The 12,351-nt window shown below is 47.0% G+C and overlaps 3 protein-coding genes and 2 non-coding genes across 5 annotated transcripts; 4 read left to right on the forward strand and 1 right to left on the reverse strand.

Annotated features, from left to right (window-relative positions):
• Window positions 1-1,907: 1,907 nt before the first annotated feature.
• AAH1 (adenine deaminase) lies at window positions 1,908-3,864 on the forward strand (the record flags this gene model as incomplete). The annotated part of the gene is made up of 2 exons (XM_058493524.1): window positions 1,908-3,146; window positions 3,204-3,864. One exon carries the CDS (start codon window positions 1,908-1,910, stop codon window positions 2,973-2,975), a length of 1,068 nt encoding a protein of 355 aa, XP_058363724.1. The 3' UTR covers window positions 2,976-3,146; window positions 3,204-3,864.
• An 823-nt stretch (window positions 3,865-4,687) lies between these two features.
• On the forward strand, window positions 4,688-6,805 carry ONS95_000373 (uncharacterized protein). The gene has a single exon (XM_058493525.1). It carries the CDS (start codon window positions 4,716-4,718, stop codon window positions 6,576-6,578), a length of 1,863 nt encoding a protein of 620 aa, XP_058363725.1. The 5' UTR covers window positions 4,688-4,715; the 3' UTR covers window positions 6,579-6,805.
• A 402-nt stretch (window positions 6,806-7,207) lies between these two features.
• Window positions 7,208-7,289, forward strand: ONS95_000374. Its single transcript has one exon. It is a non-coding gene; the product is annotated as a tRNA-Gly (tRNA).
• An 806-nt stretch (window positions 7,290-8,095) lies between these two features.
• Window positions 8,096-8,179, reverse strand: ONS95_000375. Its single transcript has one exon. It is a non-coding gene; the product is annotated as a tRNA-Asp (tRNA).
• Window positions 8,180-10,463: 2,284 nt separating this feature from the next.
• Window positions 10,464-12,138, forward strand: ONS95_000376 (uncharacterized protein; the record flags this gene model as incomplete). Its single annotated transcript, XM_058493526.1, has 5 exons — window positions 10,464-10,954; window positions 11,011-11,073; window positions 11,133-11,179; window positions 11,301-11,469; window positions 11,518-12,138. Exons 1-5 carry the CDS (start codon window positions 10,706-10,708, stop codon window positions 12,136-12,138), a joined length of 1,149 nt encoding a protein of 382 aa, XP_058363726.1. The 5' UTR covers window positions 10,464-10,705.
• Between the last annotated feature and the right edge of the window lie 213 nt (window positions 12,139-12,351).

Raw genomic sequence — 12,351 nt, forward strand, 5'->3', positions numbered from 1 at the left:
ATAGAAAAAGTTGAGATTGCTGATCTGGTAGTTGCTGAGCTGTCACAGATAGAGAAGTTTTGGCCCAGAGCAGTCTGGAGACACGTGGAAGACAATCAGTTCCCATGTCAGGTGCGATCCGCACGACGGGGGTGTGACAGCCACAGACTCTATTCGTCGCTTGCGAAATACCAAGTAGGTTCGGAAACTTTGCCACAGCTTTCGGTAGATGGTCCATAATACGGTAGGTACGGTATGTACACCTCGGTTTTTTCGTCCTTTTATACCACCGCCACCAGCCGCGTACTTGTTCCTGGAACAGTTGCTCATCCTGGGGGTGTGGATAATCTTGGCCTCCGCAACTACGTCTGGCGTGACATTGAGTTTTTCGTAGAAGAAAAGAAGCAGCTTCTACTGGAATAATCCCGGACATGCTTCGAAATATGCACCGAAGGCGACTGGGCAGTACGGAGATAGTTCCAACGATGATCTTTCCTCGTAAGCATTGTTGCTTTCATCTTGGCTTCTGGGGATTGTGTGAGCTTTGGGGCTTAGTCCATGGGTGAAAAGTGGCTTGCCGAGCAACAGAACCCGGATCTTGGGAATTTTCATATGGAAATTTGATGCTTCGCAGGAAAAAGAAAAGATGCTGCAAGGACCTTCCCAGCACAGCGAAATGTCACTTTCGACAGCGGAAATCTCCAGGGGTTCGGTACCCACTTCCGTCGATCACATCGCCGACTGGAGCGGGAGTGCCCTGTACCCCCAAAAATCATATCTGAAACGAATTGACTTGTCACATCTGAACTGGATTTGTCCCGTTGAGGTTCTGGTCGCATTAACCCTGTAAAAGGCTAGACCAAAGGAGCGTGACGATATCCGAGGAGTAAATACCACGGATCTTGGCCAATGTTAGATTTCCATCCAGAATACCTTTAGGAGTCAAGAGGCAATCTGATCAGCTTGCGATGATCCTCCCGAGGCGCTCATTGTTGTATGGTTTAGCGGCTTCCTTCCTGCCAATAGCAAAAGCTTCATAAATCCTCAAAGCCACTTTACTGTGTGTCGTCCACTCCTTATTGCAGCCCAGAAGCAATATTGGATTGTCTTGAGTTGGGGCTCGAACGGGGTTCGTTCACCATGATCCTTCGGTCGCAAACACCGGGCAACAAGACGTCCAAGAATAAACTCAACTCAGCATTGTATCACTCGAAACAGCGAAGATCCTCCCGTAGATCCGATTCGCAAACATTCCTGAAGCTGCATCGGAAGTGGGCCCGAAAAGGAAGCTGAGGATTGAAGACGGCACAAGAACCCCTCACATGTAATCGAGTTGCCATCGCCTGCCTCGGAAATCGAATTGGAGGAGTGAACATGGCCGTGAACGTGAAGCATTGGAAAGCAGCAGCTGCGGCCTGTAGCCTCCAGAGCTGTCATGTTGAGAGCTGGATTGAGCTGTGAGTTAATGTTTACTGACGAGAATCGATGCCAGAGGCGGAAGTCGGCGTTGTCCTTTCACCGCCTCGTGGGGCAGAATAATAGTCTTCAAATCCGTCGTCATCAGTAAATTTGGTGCGAAGAGAATTTCTTGAAGTGGGTGTCTCAATGTCCATTCACCGGGTACAGTCCGCTGCAAACTACAATTCGAATCATTACGACGGTATTTACATTCTCAGTCATTTCTTATAGTCAATCACTCGCGCACTTTTCTCAATTTTTCCTCCGGTTGCACGAGCATTCTCTTGACAACACCACAACTTCTCAACGTACAGTAATCAAGGTTTCTCACTTTTAGGGGTATCTGAACAGACGCCGAGAGGAAGGAAGAATACACCAGTCACCTACTCAAGTATCACATCTTCAGCTCACCATCAATCCCTGGTCCAGGGAACTTGACTGCTCAGTCCTAAGTCTCACGCCTCCTCGAAATGACAAAGTCAAACATTCAAAGATGTCTCCACGACCTACCAAAATGCGAACACCATCTTCATATTGAAGGCTCTCTGTCACCAAGCCTCCTTTTCCGACTCGCAGATACCAATAAGATATCCCTCCCATCCACTGAAGCCGATCCCTCATTCGCCTCACCCCAAGCCCTCGAAGACCGATACACCCGCTTTACCTCCCTGAATGACTTCCTCCATTACTACTTTATTGGCATGTCCGTGTTGATTACTTCTGCCGACTTCGAATCTCTTGCTTACGAGTACTTCACTCGGGCACACGACGATGGTGTTCACCACGCCGAAATATTCTTCGACCCCCAAGCCCATACGTCACGAGGGATTGCATACGAGACTGTAGTGGCAGGACTGGGCACGGCGCAAAAACGGGCAGAGAAAGACTTTGGGTTGACATCAAAGCTGATTTTGTGCTTCTTGCGCCATCTCCCAGCCAGCGATGCGAAAGATACCTATCAAGCGGCGGAAGCCCTAGGCCACTTTTCCAGCGGCATTATCGCCGGTATTGGACTCGACAGCAGTGAAGTCGGATTCCCACCAGAGATATTCAGAGAAGTTTACGAGTCTGCGAGCAAAGCTGGTATTCGGAGGACCGCCCACGCCGGCGAGGAAGGTGATTCCACATACATCTCGCGAGCGCTGGACTTGTGCAATACACAGAGAATTGATCACGGGATTCGTCTGATTGATGATGAGGCGCTGTTGAAGAGAGTTGCAAAGGACAACACTCTGGTTACGATGTGCCCGTTGAGTAACGTCAGATTGAGGTGTGTCACCCAAGTTGCGGACCTGCCAATCAGAAAATTCTTGGCGGAGGGCGTGAGGTTCAGCATAAACAGCGATGATCCGGCTTATTTCGGTGGATATATCCTGGACAACTATATCGCTGTACAAGAAGCTTTCGGATTGAGTCTGGAGGAATGGCGGTTCATCGCGGATGGAGCTATTGAGGGAAGCTGGTGTGACGACGAAAGAAAGACAGTTTTGCACCAAAGTGTTGAGCAATGGGCTGAAACGTATAAGGATACTCTCTGAGCTTGCTACGTAAGAATGGTCACGATTCTGTATTATAACATTTGGTGGCTGCACTTTAGGGAATTATATCCCGCCTGCCACTCATGCCAGTGGCCCAAATGCCTCTAGATACTACACCTAGAGAATACACGCGACTGATCGCTCGTTGGCGGTTTTGGTTAGCCGTTCTTCGTTAGATATCTTGATGCTGTTCATGCGTGCAGAATCATTAATAACATTCTCCTACAGGACCATTGAGTTGGCACATATACACCAATCAAGTCACAACTGCCATGGCTTCTGCTTATAGATACAATGCCAAGAAGTATCGGGTGGCATTCTTATTTCTTCCCTCAAATTCTAGCGGGTGAGATCACGCTCCTAAGCTAATATCGACCTGACCTGGCCGAGTCGGGGCGGACGGCACGATCACGATACCTGATCTACGTCACTCACTGTATTGTTGTTAACCACCCTGCAGGTCAGCCACCTGGCATTTAGGATTTCGTATTCTTTTGATTGTCAATTCACTCCTGAGACGGCACCCATGATCCCGAAAAGACTTCCTCGAAGGGGTTGTCGCTTATTTACTCAGCCCCACCCTTTTCTGCAAAATCATAACAAATGCGAGGAAGGAAGTCTTAAAGCGATAAGACTGCCGGGCATCAAGTGCAGCGAGACCTAGAATACCTAGGTAATATATGTAATTACTCTCGTCACACTCTCTAGAACATCTCAAAGCCATCTAGGTTTAGTTCAAAATAAGTATTCGATAACATGGACAATAGCGAGTGTGTATCGTCATGTTACGCAACGGCAGTCGCACACCCAATTCGGATCGCAAGCCGCTAGGGCAGGTAGGTCAGTTCAAATGCCAATCGCACTTACACCGTACAAATTTGCATAAGACACAAATATTCTCACTCTCAATCCCAAGACTTCGTTGCAACACACACACATATCATATCTCGAGCCCCCAAGCATACATCGTTTATCCCAATTACCTGATCATTTTCGATCACCGCTACTCATATCACGTCAAATACATCCCCTCGCCTCAAATCATCTACACCAGGGGATATCTGGTCTCGCATCGTCAAAATGCCTGTCGGTCACACCTATGAGCACTCTCACGTCCTTCATTCGCACCACACTCAAAAGCCGTGGAAGGATTTGTCACCACTTGAGAGAGCTCGAATAAAGAAAGCACGAGCAGAGAAGGCTCAATATGAGGGTGGCAGCTTTCTCCCTGCCGCCTGTGAGTCTAACGGTCCGAAGCTACGTTCCCCTACCACATCTGTCTTCTCAAGTACCTCATACACACGATCCAGTGAGCGACAGCGCGCCAGAATGGACAGCGCCATCGTATCCATATCTCAAGTTAAGCCCAACTCTCAGTCTACAACACCGCTGAAAGGCCATCAAGAATCGAAAAGTCAGTCTCTAATCAGGGAGGTGGCTGACAATCACCCACGACGTGCAATTTGCCCTATAGAAATGATTATCTCTTCCGTCGGAAACTGTTCGACCTTACATCTGAGACTAACCTCTGAAGATAGCCATCCTTCAAAAGTAACGCCAGTTAAGTTGCACCACCCTGCAGAAAGTCCACTCGGAAATACCAACGCTGGAGGTTCTCAAAGTCCCTCCGAGAAATCATCAATATCGCCAACATCACTCAAAGCGGTGGATATACCACAGACTATTGCAGCCAAAAATCTCACAGCAATTGCCGATAAGATTTCAAAGCCGTTACAAGAAATGTCGATCTCGGATACCGACTTTACTGAAATGTTGGCTGTGGCTGCGGCGGAAGAATTTCACGAAATGGCTTGTGAAGGGTTGAACGAGACTCGGTCCCCCAGTCCGAAGACTGACTCTTCAAATCACACATCTCCTAGTAAGGTGCAAAGTTCGAGCGCTTCAGAGCTGTCTGATACTACTGCCCAGCCAACGATGACAGTAATGTGGAAAAGAAAGCTCGAAGCGCATATAAACACTGAAACAGCTCAAGGAAATGCTAAGAGGCAATGCAATATCGCAACAATCTTCACATCGAACAAGACCTACCAGAGTCCATACCCGCCAATTCAGAACACCCAGTCTCTTCCACTGAATGAATTCACATCCCAAGGCAATCGACAAGATAATTCGAGCACGCCACAAAGCTATCAAACTTTTGGTCCGGTTGCTCAGCCCTCGCCTCCTGTTCAAACTCAAGTCCCTGCTGTGAACCCAATAGGGGTCGTGGGGGGTGTGGTTTTGCCTGTAACAGAAATTGGGCATCACATGTTCCAGGGCGATGTTACAATCAAGGATGGACCAGTCACCCATAATTTCAAGGACCAGAACATCATGCAACTGCCCCAGCCCACAATACACCAGGAGGATCATTGGAATAACTCTCAGCAACCTGTGAATAGTCAGACCAATGTTCCAAATACATCTGGAAGTGATGACTTTTCCAAAGTGTTTCAGTATCTGGACTATGACACTTATCACCCTGCCCCGGATACCTCTGAAAGTATCGACTCAACCAGTGTATTTCAGGATTTGAACCATGAAACTCATCACCCTGCGTTGAACACCTTTCCTTCGAATGTTGACGGAAGTTCTAGCCATGTTGGACCCTCATACAGTGGATCTGCCAACGTTCGGACTCAATTTCAAGATATGACCGAACAGTTCCCAGATAGCCTTCTGGAACAACCTCTATCTTCACAGCCAATGAGCTCGACCAGGGACTTCAACAATTACCAGCAGGGGTTCAACGACGCTTTAGAAGTGGTAAGAAAGGCCCACTGTGTGGCACCTGGTCCTGGTGGCCGGATCGGTAACTCCTATGAAACGAGTTCTACTGATGATAGTCAAAAAGTCTTTCCAGCACGATCCCGCGGGGAAATGCCTCGGATTCCGCACAATATCTTTTCTGCTCATCCTGTCAAGACTGCAGCAGGCTTTTTGATTAAGACAGCTCCACAAAATCATACAGAGCCACACATTCCTGGGAGCGAACTGACTCCAGTTTTCAACGAGCCCGTTCGCTTCAGAACAGCGCCAAACTATAGTGGTAAGCACAACATGAGCGACATGCCATTCCACATATGGCAGCAAGGTAAAGATATCATTCAGTTCACATACCAGAGTTGCACTATTCAAGGCCGTGCCGCTCCTAGCTTGACACGTCTTTTCGATCCAGAAGAATTTCGATGGCTAGGAAAACAAGCTGAAGAGGGCAAGCAAAGACACTCTCGAAAATTGCATCCCGTCTCCATGGAAAATCTGACATACCAGTTCCGTGAAAGATACTGCTGGGATTTCGAAGCGGATCTCAAATATAGACTCAATGATGTCCTTCTTAAGATACAGAAGACACCTACCTATTACCGAGTTACTCGTAACCAAAATTTGCAGCCATGGGTCGTTGGAAAGCACTGGCGGACAGTCTATCTCCAAACTTGCTCGAAACCTTTTAATGGAACCCCCTTCCACAATTTGTATTTTCTAGACTGGAGTAAGAAATGGATGTTCTCGGTTGCAAATGCAAGGGGATGCGATCGAGAAAGGGCATTGAAAGAGTACGACGCACAGAGGAGAATGGCGACCGTCGGGTATTATGCCTGATATTTCGAAGTGATCCATGTTGGTCATGGGGCTAATACGTTGCTGTTCTCTGATGGGAATTGTTCTTGATGTGAAAAGGGTTCAAGTTTGATGACTAGAGCAGCATGACGAGTATGGGATTAACTATGGGTGTGGAAAGAAAGAATGGGAAATACATGGGAGCCATGACCCGTGTATACTTTAGCACTGTTAATAGATTACTTTGACAAAATGTCGTGACGGCTGCCTTCAAGTAAAATTAATTTCAAAGGTGTCACGAAATTTCTGGTCAGAATATTCAAGAGACAGCAATACACTGCGATGGGTCGAGCAGATCAAACCGTCTTCGGAATTCTGAGTTTGCCCTTGCCGGAGGAAACAGATGATCAGGTAGCATAGGATTTTGGCTTTCACAACAGCAAATGCCTTCACACAGCGAATCATAATTTTACAAGAACTTGTAAGCTCTGGTAGCTGCTATTATATAATTTAAATGAGCTCTCCTCTTCCTTGTAGGAACATGGATCTCTCACTCATCTTTGCCCCGCGGCCCCGCCAAGAGCCACAACAGAATTTTCCAAATACCTACCTTCAATGGATATCCAGATAAGCGGTTAACCTCCAAGTCAGCAAGAAGTCAGCTGTTCAAAGCGTTTGTGGTTTAGTGGTAAAATCCATCGTTGCCATACAGACAACATCGATGGGCCCCGGGTTCGATTCCCGGCGAACGCAATATTCTTTTTGCATTTTGATTAGGATGAACGGTTTTTATATGTGAGAGAGGTCTTTTTTCAAGTACGATTTACTTTTTACAATTTTATTTCTAGATATCAAATCAGATCAGGCTGGAGCTTTCTTTTATTTAGTTGAATTTTTTGTAATTATTTGATCAATAGTAGGAATTGAAAGCGAGTCACATTGTTTGTATCCTTTCGTATCCAATGAGTCGGCCGGCCTGAAGGGCAATCAATTTGACTTTGATCCACAAGTTTGTAGTTGACTTTTTCTTGAACATTGAGGTTGTTTCGTAGTATGCCTGAGGATTCTAAGCCAAAGCAGCGCAAAGCAAGTGAGGAGCAAGTTGACAACAACAAAATGAGTAAAAAACGATACATGGGTGTTACATACTAAAAATAAAGATTCTATTAGTATTGTTTAGATGTATTTGGGGACTGCGATCTTGTGTATGACCTTTTAGCCTAGGCAGAAAAAATCTTCAAGAAGAGATTTTTCAAAGTGGGTCGCATCGCAACCAGAGGCAAAAAGAGAAATCTTCGCGAAGAGGAAAAGTCAAGGTTTATATGCTAAGAATCACTCTATTTCAGAACGTTTAAGTATAAAGGAATCAAGAAAGTACTCTTATAGTTACGATTGATAATTCAAAGTCTACTCGTGAAACAGTGTATTCGGAAATTTAGAGCAAAATACACCCCTCCTTCCTCTCTACCCTCAAATAGATTCTTTAGGTGACAAAAACGAAAACCCCTAAAAGGTGAGGAGCTCCAGGTATACACCTGGGGCCATGAACTCAAGAGAAACTCTCTGACGGGGAGTCGAACCCCGATCTCCCGCGACTTGTCTGTGATGACAAGCGGAAATCATGACCGTTAGACCATCAAAGATGAAGCTGTTTGAAGCTGATTGGAGGAGAACGTCTTATTTGATCATATAGAGCACAAGGAATTTTGCAAGCGAGGTTGGATATCGCAGTGGAGTCGGGGCAAAAGGCGGTGAATAAGGAGGCGAAAACGGACGATTGACCCCACAACGCATTTATTCTATAATATTCCGGTATAGATCAATCGGCGCATACAACAGGCACATTTATCAAAGGGACCTAACTGAAAGTCTGTTTTGAATATTGATATGGCCTCGCATACCACGCTCCTTCAAAGACTTACTGTCTTGAGTGGGGTTGTCAGGATGATCCCCGCAATTCGGAAGATTTTAAGCGAGAATGTAAACAAAAACCAGGCTCCTTGTATCGTTTGCGCCTGAACGAGCCCGTCAAAGCAAATAGACCTCAGACTGTGGCCCAGTACCGAAGGCGTAATAAGAAGTGTTTTTGACACGGACTAGAGTTCAAATTACAAAGCATGGCTCCATCTTGTATTACAATCGATGAGCTTCACGGTAAATTGCTTTGGCTCCAGAGAGAAAATGCCTCAAGGGTGCTTCTGGACATATTCTTTCTTCTCTCTGACCCTGATATATTACCATAATTCTTCCCAATAATAGAGAAGAGCGAGTCTGGGTTTTGACGACATATCAAGCTGAGTCTGGCGGCATGTATCGGGTAAAATAACGTCCTTACCTCAAGTTCCAGGTATTGACGCCCTAGATGGATTCGAGAAGCGGGCCTATCAAGATGACGATGTCCTACGGCATATTCACTTCGCAATAGACACACTTTGCCGCTCGACCCAAGGAAGTTTTCGAAATCAATGTTCGATTATGTCGAAAGTGAATGACTTTCCAAAGATGCCTGATCTGGGTTGCCTGAAAATTTAAGCTTAAAGGCTACAAAATTGATAGGCCTCGAGAGCCTGAAATGCATCAGTAAATCTTCGAGAGCTATAAATCTTCCACTCACTTCTACCTTTCAAGTGTTTCCAGACTAATATCTCATTCTCCGCGGTCTGGCCATCAGCACCCAGAGCCCTGCACGCATACATTGACTAGCACACCGAACCTGCGGTCTCGAGATGGTCATAGCAAACCTGACAAGTCTGAAAGTCACCCTCCGCAATCCGACTTCTTTTCTAGCTGCGATCTAGCAACCAACATGTGCAACTACGCAACACTCACCTTCACCCGCTGCACCTGCCAGGAGGTGACACTCGAGCAGCAATGCGTGCACGCCAAGCAAAGTGGTATGAACTGTCTCTATCGACCTCAGCATGACTTCAGTTCCGGCGTCGAAGCTAGCAGCCCAAGCAAGAGAGCACGGAAACGAGTAAGAAGAGAGAGTGAGGGGAGAGGCAAGAAATATCGGTTGGTGCATGGGGCATGTGAGTGGTGCGGTGGAGAGTATTGGGGATATCCGGACTGACGGGGCGGAAGGCGTAATTGCCTGAGTGCGAGAGGGATGGGATGGGATGGAGGAGTTTCTGAAGCAGGACGGGCTTGTTGGTGGACTACAGTCTTGGGGCATAACAATTGGAGCGTTGAAACATATCCGTTGCAACATACTCCTTGCTTTGGTCAAAATCATCCCTACAAAAGATCCTGATACCTCGGCGTCAGCAATCGAACACATGAGTCCAGTATTGACCCTGGCTATACCTATGGATGCCTTCGAAATCCCTCACATCAAAAATCATGTGTCCTTGATACGCAATAGATTGTAGCCAGGAAACTAACCAGCATAAGTTTCAAACCCAGCTTTTCTTCAACAATGAAAGTCCAATGAAGTTCTCTTCGCTCACAGCCACATGGTGTGCAGGTTCATCCCATCTAAGGAAATTTCCCTGGTAGCGATCATCCGCTCTCTCACTTCCAGCCCTCTTCATCTCCCAACCACGTCTCTTACCCCTCCATCCTCAACCCCACACCCTATCTTATCAACCCCTCATGGCGCAATGGACCGAACAGTCGTCGTTTTAAAGATGCAGTAGGGCGGTACCACAGCGGGAATTCTCATCCGAACTATTTTCCGACTCGCCAATCACAACATCGACTAGCGAGACGGCCCCTGAACCTCGCATCCCTGGAGCATCTCTCAAGCCTTCGCTAAACTTGTGTTAAGGGCGAGCCACGCCAAAGACAACAATCCCAAAGCTTCTGCTGAACTTAATCTTGGTGACACATCGAAGATAGGACGGAGTGGGAATTGCAGGGTGGACTAAGTGACACTTGAACACAAGGGATAGAGGCTAGAAATGTCTAGATTGTGGACTGTATGACCGCATGTGAATCGCCGTTTAAGATTGACGCTGTCAGTATTGTGGTACAATGTTGGGATGGTGATAAATATTGCTCAGAGCCACATTCTCGAGGCGTTCTTTCCACCTCCAGCTCTCAGCCTTCCTCCTCAGCCATTCTTTTCTTTCCTATTGGCGCGCAAGTTCGATTCTTACAGTCTCTTCTGTTTTCTTACCCTTCTCTTCATCACATTCCTTTCACATCTTCAACCTTGATTCAACAAGATGCATTTGACCCTTGATCTCTTGCTACTGAGTAGCATAACCACGGTTCTGGCAGCTGATGTATGGACTGTCAACTGTGGTGTCCTGTCAGTTCAGAGATCCGATCCTATCATCAGCCCAGGACGTCCATCAAGCCATGTTCATGCAATTGTGGGCGGCACTGCGTTCTCGAGGAGTATGGCTGGGATCAAAGATGCTGTGAACGCCAAAGCAACAACATGCGACAAGTACACTGATCACAGTAACTACGTAAGCGTTATTTCAAGGTACTTTTGGGTTGAGAATGAAGACTAACGAGCAAGTAGTGGTGTCCCCAACTGTATAACAGGAGGAATGGCATGTTTGAACTTATTCCTTTCACAGGAGCTGTAAGTCCTTCATGTCCCATATACCTGTATAGCTTCAGAGATTGACAGACCACTTGTAGAACATGTATTACAAGAGATATACATGCGATTATCAAGAAGGTGGTATGTGGTGTCCCCGCCTGTCAGGAGCGCGACCATTCCCACCAGGTCTTCGCATGATAGCAGGCAATCCTTTCAGAAGGCAAGAGCGCCATCATTTATATTCAGCGCAACACTAACGCATTAAGAACACAAAATGACTCCGAGCAATCTAACCAAGCAATTCTCTTTGAGACTGAGGGGACTGGCGAAGTCTACGGCTTCCCCAAAACGATCAAAGGACGACTCCAACTGAATGTTCGATTCCCATCATGCTGGGATGGCAAGAACCTCGACAGTCCAGATCACAAGAGCCATGTAAGAGCAGTCCATACCTTCTTCGCATTGCAGTACTGATGAGTCCAGATGTCCTATCCCGATCCAACAAAAGGCGACACCCAGGGCGGAATGTGTCCCTCCACACACCCCATCGCACTCCTCCACGTCGGAGCCGAATTCGGCTTCGACACAGGCTCTCTCGATATCACAGACTCCTCCACCCTCGTCTTCTCCATGGGCGACACGACAGGCTACGGAGGCCATGCCGATTTCATCCAAGGCTGGCAGAATCTAACTGCACTGGGAGAATCATTCGACAACTGTAACGGGTTTGGAGATGCTTGTGCATGGAACTCGTTTGGAACGCCGGATGGAAAGCAGGGTGTAAAGAGTGACTTGAAGCCTCAAGTGCCGGCAGTGTTTGAGGAAGATATCGGTCTGAATGGACCGATTGCAAAATTGCCGGGGAACAATCCCGTTTGGAATGGAGTTACTTCTGCCTTGTCTTCGGTGTTGCCAACTGAAGTCCTGCCGACCACCCTGGTCACAATGACGGCCTCATTGCCCCTGGTTTCGCCAGCTTCTTCAGTGTTGGCGACGGTCTTGTCCATTCCAACTTCAGTTTCTATTGGTTTGCCCGCTAAGCTGGAGACATCTGTTGCTTCAGTCGAGACCTCCCCGGCACAATGCAGTGAAGAAACTGACTAGGACGATTTGAGACATCCATGACGATGTCTTTGTGGGGTAGATATGAAGATATGTAGCTTGCGTCTTTCCGAGGAGGATATGGAACGGTGACGGATTTGTTCTCCGCCAGATGTGACTATTTGACGTGCAGTAGCTAGAATCCAAGCATGAATGTATGATGATGTATCTTACTTTCCGATTTCGACAGATGAAACGTTGTATTACTTGATATGA

Source organism: Cadophora gregata (assembly GCF_030347475.1).
Source record: "Cadophora gregata isolate MNR1 chromosome Unknown scaffold_1, whole genome shotgun sequence".
NCBI lineage: Eukaryota > Fungi > Ascomycota > Leotiomycetes > Helotiales > Ploettnerulaceae > Cadophora > Cadophora gregata.